At 48.1% G+C, this 9,506-nt stretch overlaps 1 protein-coding gene across 2 annotated transcripts; it reads left to right on the top strand.

Moving 5' to 3' along the window:
- Positions 1-2,040: 2,040 nt before the first annotated feature.
- On the top strand, positions 2,041-9,170 carry parp10 (poly(ADP-ribose) polymerase family member 10). 2 transcript variants are annotated; one of them, XM_037474844.2, is made up of 11 exons: positions 2,041-2,115; positions 3,022-3,197; positions 3,491-3,733; positions 3,828-4,058; positions 4,154-5,205; positions 5,337-5,549; positions 6,006-6,132; positions 6,203-7,198; positions 7,452-7,585; positions 7,658-7,832; positions 7,918-9,170. In XM_037474844.2, exons 2-11 carry the CDS (start codon positions 3,023-3,025, stop codon positions 8,214-8,216), a joined length of 3,645 nt encoding a protein of 1,214 aa, XP_037330741.2. In that variant the 5' UTR covers positions 2,041-2,115; position 3,022; the 3' UTR covers positions 8,217-9,170. The 2 variants fall into 2 exon arrangements, with proteins under 2 accessions (XP_037330741.2, XP_037330740.2); XM_037474843.2 differs by having other exon boundaries at positions 3,019-3,197.
- The last annotated feature ends 336 nt before the right edge of the window (positions 9,171-9,506 follow it).

The raw sequence follows: 9,506 nt of genomic DNA, 5'->3' as shown, positions 1-9,506 counted from the left end.
CTGCAACATATTTTGGGAACAATGCAGGGAAGTTAAGGTGAGGTCTGTGAACCACTGAGTTTGTCAAGTTGTGGACTTGTCCTCCACGCATCAAAGGAGTTTGACTGTTATTATTATTATTAGTAACTACTTTTTAAAATGTCAATGTTCACTTTTCAGTGAAACATTTCCACTTTGCCTTCATTTCCACAATTGTCACTTTTGGATAAAATAATTCTATTCTTATTAGAAATTATTGAATAATCAACTACTCATTTCTCGCTCCCTCACAACTTGTTCTGCAACATTTTTTGGGAACAACGCAGGGCAGCTGAGGTGAAGTCGGTGCACCACTGAGTCATTGGGGACTTTGTGGGAACCTTCTTGTTGTTGTTATTATTCTATTACTTTCGCACCACCTCTCACATCCTTCACATTTTCCAACCGTTGGAATATTTAAAAAAAAAAATGCAGCTCCTTCAGGACATTCATAATTTTTCAACTTCTTATGCTTGAATTAAAAACCAACAGTTCCTTTATTATGACCGGTTGTCTGTTACACCCTCTCCATTTGATTTCCTACCGTGAAGGAAAACCAGTAAACTGTATAACTTTAAACACTGAGGGACAATGGTTGGCCAAACCTCTGCTTGAGGTATCTGTTTCCAACACGAGGTCTTCAGCAAAGTCAGGATTACACAAAACTGGGTTCTTACTGGGTGCGTCCTTGAGGTCCACAAAAGCACACTTTGCCGTCGTCATTGGCTTTCAGACCGTGAAAAAGTTCCGTCTGCCGAGGGGAAGTCTGGACCTATGGACACCAATGCAAATCGACGATTTCCCATTCAATGTTTCACCTCGCCTTCATTTCCACAATTATCACCTTTGGATAAGATGATAGGAAACCTTGTGCGGGTTGTATGGCTGTGGAAACCAACACGACAGACATTTGCTTTGGGCCACAGATTACCAAGAGCAAGACAAAGTCCAACTCTTGCTACATAGAGACCATTACAAATCTGGAGACAAATTTCTAGGTAGAAGTTTTGGGGAACTGGCGATAGAGCCGACAGCAGATATTTCTGACGACAGAGATGTGGAAAAGCGTTCAGTAAAGTCTGGGGTCTCATGCTGTTGTGCATAAACACATGTATTTCAAGGAAAGATCAAGGAATCAAGCGGAATCGATCGACGTGACATGCACTCCGATCCAAACACATCCACAGAGAGCGGAGAGAGAGATGAGGTCGGCTCGTGGGCCTGTGGGTTGAAGCATGTTACCAAGTACACGGATGATCAAATAGATGCACGGGTCTGACATCTACTGGTGAACAGCATGATCTGTACTGGCAGATACTGAGGGCCTCATTTACTGAGGCTTTTGCGCCCACTTCATGGCGTATTTGTGTCACAAAGTTTGTGTAAAAGCAAGGAGAGCAGTGGCCGAGCAGTGGATTATTTTTTTAGGTGCCTATTTCCATAAATGACATTGGAAAAAGAGCACCAGGATGCAGTGTGCCACCTCTCCTTCCTTATTAGGTAACGCTTTTTAAGTCTAAGTTATTTAAGTATTTTGGCTTTTTTTGTTTGTTTAATATGTTTGCAGTTGTTGTAATAAATCAAATTTTATTATTTGTATTTTTCATATATGTGATCACTGTTTTAATAAAAATTATTGAAAGGCTATCTCTTGAGTCCTTTTTATGTTAGCAATTCTAAGAGGTTTTCTTTGTAACACTTTCATGTAACTTTTTTTAAATCATTAAATTATCACAGTGTCATACTGTAAATATACACTATACAGTACTGTAGTGCTGCGTCCACAACAAAATTGACTTTTCGCAATGCTTTACTCGCCTGACTAGTTATTAGACTTAGACTAGACTTTCCATGGTAATCTGCACAAATACGGCAGCATGAAACCTTTTACAGTAATTAACTGTTCATGGGCATCACGGGCAAGAACAGTAAAATAACGGTATAATGCTGTTTCTATACAGCACTGTACGGCGCCCTTTAAATGACGTAGCCGACGACGTCATCCGCAGCCCGTCAGACAGCACAACACGGAAGTGCTCGGCAGTTCAACCTGTTTGCACGGAGCGACTTCATTTGCCAATGTTTCCCCTGTAGCAGGTAGGTCAACTTATCGCCCCCCCCCCTTTAAATCCTCAGAAGAATACATATTATTATTGGTAATTACTGAGAATAAACACCACCCGCGATAAAGCGCGGCGTGTTTTAACATGGCAGCACAGCGGCTAACTTACGTTAACTTTCTAGTTTCACTTTCTAGCTAACGACAGCGAAATGTACGCGGCCGTCGGCGAGAAGAGCGCTGCAGAAGGAGCAGTGGCTCTCGTCGGCTGCCCGGTGGGGGGGGGGGGGAACGTGTCACGTTCGCTCCCCCGAATACCGGAGAGGTTAGCCGCGCTGTTCCAGAGGCCGAGCTCCCCGGGTCGGGCCCCCGGAGGCCCCGTTAACGGCCCTGACGAGCTAACGTCCCCCCCCCAACGCCAATGGAGGCTAAAACTTAGCCTCTCTGAAGCTAATATGTGTTCATAAGTGTCAGCTAAAGACTTTCATTCAAACATTTATCTAAAGACACAGAAAGGAATGTTCGGAATCTTAAGTTATGGGGAAAAAACAAACTTCTCAACGGGATTATTAATCACTTAAAATCGTAGGTGTTAATAAATATATTTTAAAAAGCTAATTGTCATACATTTAATTCTACTACTTAATTTGTCATCAATATATTTCTTAAATGTATTGTAAAACCAAACGCTGTGACAGCTTTTGATATGTGTCATTCATGTAAAAATGTAACAATCAAGACAGGTGTCAGGCTTCGTTATTCAGATGAAAACTATGATTAATCATTTCGTATGAATTATTATAATGTGCAGCCGCGACTCCGTTCGACTCGAGTCTCTAAAGTTGCTTTTCACCTCCGATACTGTCACTGGTCCCCAAAGACTTGATCGGTCCGACCCAAACCAAAGATGTGGTCTGACGATGTGATGTTTTTGTGTTTAGCAGAATGCCTGGTGAAACCCCGGAGGGGAGGACGGTGGAGGTGCTCGCGCTCCCGCCGTCGGTGGATGAGGAGCTGCTCTCTCTGTACTTCGAGAATAAGCGGCGCTCTGGGGGGGGTCCGCTCGCTTTTGTGGAGAAGAAAGGGGACCGCGCCACACTTGTGTTCGAAGAGGCAGAAGGCAAGTGTCTGGTCAAACATATTTACACAAACAACTTTTTGACATTACCTCCCTCAAAACGATGCACTTTGACCAATTTTTCGCTAAATGATAAGTAACTGCCACACACAATGGCACAACTTCTTTATACAGCCGGTCATCCGCCTCCAGAACACTTAAGCAGACATAAAGCATTAATGTGCTAGTAAGACTTTTTAATTTTAAAGAGGATTAATGGAAACGATGTCTCAACTTTTCATTCAAGCGCTGTATGCTTATTCTGCCTTAATTTCTACTGGGGGCCACTTTGACAGCTGCAGCCCGAGTGCTGTCTAAAGGGCACCACGTTCTGCATAATGCCGAGCTGAGTGTGAGAAGGCCGGCCTCACGGGGCCGATGCAGCCTGCTGCTGCGGGGGATCAACCCCAGCACCTGCACGGAGATGATCGAGCTCTACGTGGAGAACATGATGGACTTGAACATGCCCGAGTACACTCTGCATCCCTCGCCGGGGGGAGATTTCATCTGCGTTCATCTCCGCCAACCCCTTACAAAAGGTTTGCTAAACACACCCGTGTTCCTTTCTTTAATTCTAAATAATCATTTGTTTTCTTTGTTGTTTAACACGTTTTGTTTTGTGTTGTGTTGTAGATTTCCATGAGCTTAGTGCAAAAATCGCAAAGAGGAAACTGGATGGGGCCGAGGTCACTCTCGAACAGATGGACCCCACAGACTCCGTGTTGGTGGAGAACCTGCAGCCCGGCACCTCTCCAGACGTGCTCTCTGTGTACTTTGAGAGCCAGCGAGGTGGGGGGCAAAAGGTGAAGGAGGCCACGATGCTTTCAGATCTTACAGCCAAGGTGTCCTTTCTCAATTATGAGTGTAAGTTGGTTTTTACAACCTTTTTTAAAAACTCTTTTTGTTCGTCATAGATTTCTCTCATGAAAAAAAACTGTGTTTGTGTTTGCTTCCGACAGCGGTGAGCGTTATTCTCGACCTTTCGCACCGGCTGGACGATGCTGATCTCGTCGTGGGGCCGTACTTTGACTTCCTGCAGCCCACAGAACAATCAAAGTCCTCGGACTCTGCGGCTGGAAGTCGAGATGCGACTGAGAGAGACTCGGAGGAAGTTCAGATGCAGACCGGTCCTCCCGTGGTGGTCGATGCAGACAGTGAGTCCGCGTCTCCTCTGGCCTCAAAGCCGCTTGCTGCCCACAAAGCAGCAGCAGCAGCGGAGGAGGAGGAGGAGGAGGAGGAGGAGGAGGAGGAGGAGGAGGCGGCAGAGGTTGTCATGGCGGAGGAGAAAGAACTACTATCAAGCCATATTCCTGTCGCTGACCCAGCGAAACTTGCTTTGTTTCAAGTCAGCAGCTTCCTACGTGACACCGTAAACGCCCACCCGACCCTCACCGTCCAAGTCAAAGACGACGGCGTGCACATTTCAACGAGCGACGCGCAAACACTCGCGCAGATACAACACGCCACCTGGGACTGTTTCGGCCAAATGGCCGAGACTCGCTTCACCCTCGAGTCGGAACCGGCTCAGCTCCTCGCAAGAAGCGACGTAAAAGAGCACCTCCTGCGAGCTCTGGCTCGAACCGGCTCCCCTGCCACGTACGCCGCGTCGGACTGCAAGGTGGCGGTAGCCGCCCTGTCTCGGGACGCCGCCGACCAGGCGTGTGGCTTTCTAAAATCTCAGCTGTGTCACCTCAGCGTCCCGGTGGACACGCAGTACGAGTGCATGCTGTACTGCAGGGAGTGGTCCGAGTTCCTGCAGGCTCTGGGCTTCTCCGTTGTGACGGTGTCGCCGCGGGGAGGCAGCGTCGACCTGTTCACCCTGAAGGGGATGGAGAGCGAGAGGCAGGCGGCGATCGCGGCCTTTCTCGCCACCCCCATCGAGCGGGAGACCGTCATCTCCATGGAGCCGGGCGTGCTGCAGTACATTCAGATGCATTTTCACCAGCTGCTAACTGAAATGGACCAGGTGTCCATCTTTCCTCTGGAAGCGGAGGACGTGTGCGGGTTTAAGGTAAGCAATGCACTGGACAGGGGGGGGGCGGGGTTAATGCTTCATGCTACTGCCCCCTAACATCATCCTTTTTGAAATTGCATGGAAATTGTTTCATCGCTTTTGTTGTTTTTTGTGAATGCACCCGACAGATCCACGGCCAAGCCACTGCTTGTCAAATGGCGGAGGAGGTGTTGCAAGGTGTCGTGTCCTCAGTCTGCACCAGGACCATCACGGTGAACGTCCCGGGAGTGACCAGGTTTTTAAACGAGCCGGTGTGCGACCACATCCGGAAGGAGATGGAGACAAAGTTCACCGTCTTGATCATCCCGAAGCACGTTCCCTGGGAACACCTGGCGCACCAGGTAAGGACGGAGCGCGGGGTTTTTGCTCATGTTTTGTTTTTGCATACAGTCGGCCAGTCAAACCAGTTGTGATTCTTCCTGACAGCAGCTTTGTTGACAGCATACGTCAGGCAGAAAGGAATCGCTGACGTTTTAAGTCTCGCTGCCTGTTTGTTAAGTCTCAAACGTTTCAGGATATCTAGTGCAAAAAAAGGCATTACTGCACTACTATCGGAGTGCAGTAATGCCCCCCCGCCCCCCCTCCTTGTCTTCAGAACTACCTTAATTTTCGGTGGCGCACTTTCAACAAGGTGTTGGATTTCAGAGATTTCGGCCCCATATTGACATGATAGCATCACGCAGTTGCTGCTTTTTCTATCATCGCAAACCAGTCCGCTCTCTTGTGGCCTCTCACATCAACTGGCATTTCCGTCCACACAACCCCTCGCTCACTGGATCTTCTCGGTTTTGTTTCAGGACATTTTTGATACCGCATGGAACATGATGTCGCACAAGAACTTCCAGAGATTGTCCTTGGATGGTTCTGCCCCGAGTGTGAAGCCTGATTCGATGCAAACCGATCACAATGGAACTCCAGATAAAGGTAACGTCTCCGCCTGCCGTCACTTCTCATCCCTCCGTCCCGCCTCGCTGACCTCTGACCTCTTTTCTAGGCCTTTTAGAGGAGGCAAAGAGAATCGTCTCGGCCGTGGGAGGAGGACTCGAGCAGGGCGTGACCGGCTCCGACCAGCCCGACGGCATGGACGAGCTGGACCTGTACACGGCGGAGGACCCGACCCCCCTGACGGACCAGGACCCCGCCGGGATGGCGGTGGATGACTCCCGGGCGCCGGCGGAAGGAAGCGCGTCGAGCGGGTCGCTCCCGCCGAAGAACGGAGCGCTCTGCCTTTCTAGCAACCTGGAAGAAGAGACCCAGATGTCTCTGGCCATCCAGTACTCCATGGAGTCCAGCCACTGGTCGCCGGAGGAGGAGGAGCGGCAGCTGCAGCGGGCGTTGGAGCTGTCGAAGAACATGGTCCAACACGAGGCCTCTTCTAGCGCTGACAGCCAGGTGGTGAAGAGCGAAGAGGTTTCCTTACAGGAAGCCATCAAGGCAGCCAACACCCTACAGTTGCTTGTGTACGCGAGTTACAACAGCGACCTGATTCGGGTGGACATAGCTTTCGGGAAGAAGGTCAACCAGAGACAGGTGGAGGAGAAACTGGAGCACAGGTGCGTGAGGAACATGTCCGAGTACCACAGGACGTGTCTGGAGATGATCAAGCGGAAGCACGCGGTGGAGATCCAGATCCAGGGCACCATCGTCACCGTCTCCGGCTTCAAGGACTACGTGGCCGGAGGACTGTCCGACTTGAAGCTGCTGCTGGGGAAAATTTCCAACTCTGTCACGGACCGGGAAATCCTGAAGACCGTCCAGTGGATGTATCAGGACCCGGCGTCTTCGGACCCGACCCCTTATTCCCCCGAGGCCACCGTGTTCATCGAGAACGCCCTGAGGAGGAGGCTGCAGAAGGTCGACATCCTGTTGGACAACCGGCCCCACACCATTGACTTTGAGAAGATGCAGGAATGCAACGTCGCTTCCGGGAGGTCTGTGAAGATCTTCAGGAAGCTGCCTGAGTCGGGGGACTTGGATACTGATGTAACAGGTAAGGAGAACTTTATAGGGTTCTAGTGCTTCATGTGCTTCATTCTACCTTCATGGGATCATTCATGTTTTCAGACTCTTGCCTCTTGCCTTCACCGAGGACCACACAGGAAATATGTTTAGCAATTTCTCTCTGAACTAGTGAGCTGAATTTGTTGCTCTTACCTCACTCGCTATTTCATTTATTTGAATAACACAAGTGTTCCTCGTGTTCAGTTCACTGATCACTGTTTTTTTGATAATTGCCATGACAGAAGAGGAATATTCTCTGCTGTCGACGCTGCCCGAAACGACCAAAATCGACGAGGAGTCCGACGAGTTTCAGAACGTGGTGAAGGATTTCTACGCCTCCATACAGGAATACCACAGCAAAATCCGAATCATTAGGGTGAGTTAAAAAAGAACAAGCAAAAAAAACCCCGAAAAAACAAAGCCGCCATCTCACACCAACCACCCCCAGGTGGAGAAGCTGATGAATCGCCTGCTCTACAACCAGTACAAGCTGAAGAAGGCGAGCGTCCTGCAGCGCGCCACCTACCCGCAGGTGGAGCGGACGCTGTACCACGGCACGAGCGAGAGCAGCGTGAAGGAGATCTGCGTCCACGGGTTCAACCGAAGCTTCTCGGGAAAGAACGGTACGTCGTCCCCGTCTTCCCTCGTCCCCGCCCGCCCGCCCGCCCGCCGCGCCCCGTCTCAAAGTGTCCGTCTCTCCCCACGCAGCCACCGTCTACGGCCAGGGCGTCTACTTCGCCGTCAACTCGGCGCTGTCGGTGCAGGACCAGTACTCGCCCCCGAGCGCCGACGGGTACAAGTACGTCTTCGTGTCGAAGGTGCTGACGGGGGACTACACCACGGGGTGCCACTCCATGATCACGGCGCCGCTGAAGGAGACGGACGGCATCCCCCTCCGATACGACAGCGTGACCAACGACATCACCAAGCCGGCCATGTTCGTCATCTTCAACGACACGCAGGCCTTTCCCGAGTACCTCATCACGTGCCAGAGGATCACGCGCTGAGGGCCGCCGAGCCGCTTGTTTTACGGGGACTTTGTTCACAAAGGGCGAGTTATTTTCACGATTCGAGTAACGGCCGTTCTTCGTCATGATGGGAAATGTCGTCTCGTGCCGCCGTTCATGAGTGGCTCCGCCTTTCGGTTCTTCTGTTCGTTCTGATGAAGGGAAGCTGATTTTTAAAGTCATAATTAATTTGGTGCCACACACTTATTCTCCATATGTGTGGTATTTATGATTTGAAAGCAAACGTAAATTATTTGCCACACAAGGTTTCGGATTTTCTTTCATACAGAAACAAATAGATGTAACAAAGTTGTTGGTCTGTTATTTAGTGTTAATGTTCTTCTTAGTTATATGAGAAGACGTTCTGAAAACAGGAGACCGAGTCCACTTGAGATGTTGATTACTGGGTTTTTAAAAAGAAGTATTGGTGGAACAGTGGAACTTAATATAACTATTTTATTTTAGTTAAAAGTTCTATACATAAATCTATACATGTTGATAATGTTAAGCCTTACATAACTCTCACGCGTAGCCTACTGTGCACTTAAGAGAAATGTGCCATTGATGAGAACACAATAAACTCTGGAGTTACATTTTGTTTGCCATCATGATTTGATGACTGTGCCTTTTTTGGGAGTCAGTTCATATCACAAATCTGTGCTGGTCTCATCTCTGTGTGACTCATGATGCTGTTTACCAAAAGATATTTTGATTTTATAACAAATATTAAAGTCATTGTTTGTTTTTACAAAAATGAAGACATCGGTCTCAAGGTTAATTATTTTTAAAGAAAAATAAAAGGGCTTTAAATGAGATAAAGGTTTCAACAAACATCTAATTTTTACTGACTTGTTTCCCTGCTGTTGTGTGTGATTTATTTGATTAGACATGACATTTGTTACACGCTTAAACAAGCACTGATTGGACTTAAGTTTGATTAAATGTTATCTCTTGTTTGTCCAACTATTTTTTTCTTTGTACATGGTTAGCATGGGCAGACCATAGTAAAAAAAGAGGGGGGGAAATAGCAAAAAGCAATACATGTAATTTGATGTAAGACAAGGATGAATGAGGAGCGTGTTAAAAGCAGATCCACAAGCACAACGTGGATCAGATTAAAAAAACGTTTACAACATTTAAAACATCAATACCTGACAGGTGATGATGAATAATCTACTTTATGAGGAGCACGAATGCACACATATTATAGTTTTAGTTTTGGGTATAAGTTTATTGGTTGATCCAGAAGAGAAACGGGAGTTAATAAACCGCAAAACGCGATGAAGAAGC

Source organism: Pungitius pungitius, chromosome 17 (genome assembly GCF_949316345.1).
Source record: "Pungitius pungitius chromosome 17, fPunPun2.1, whole genome shotgun sequence".
Classification (NCBI taxonomy): Eukaryota; Metazoa; Chordata; class Actinopteri; order Perciformes; family Gasterosteidae; genus Pungitius; species Pungitius pungitius.
Note: the sequence above shows the minus strand (reverse complement) of the source record. Positions and strands in the feature narration are given on the sequence as shown.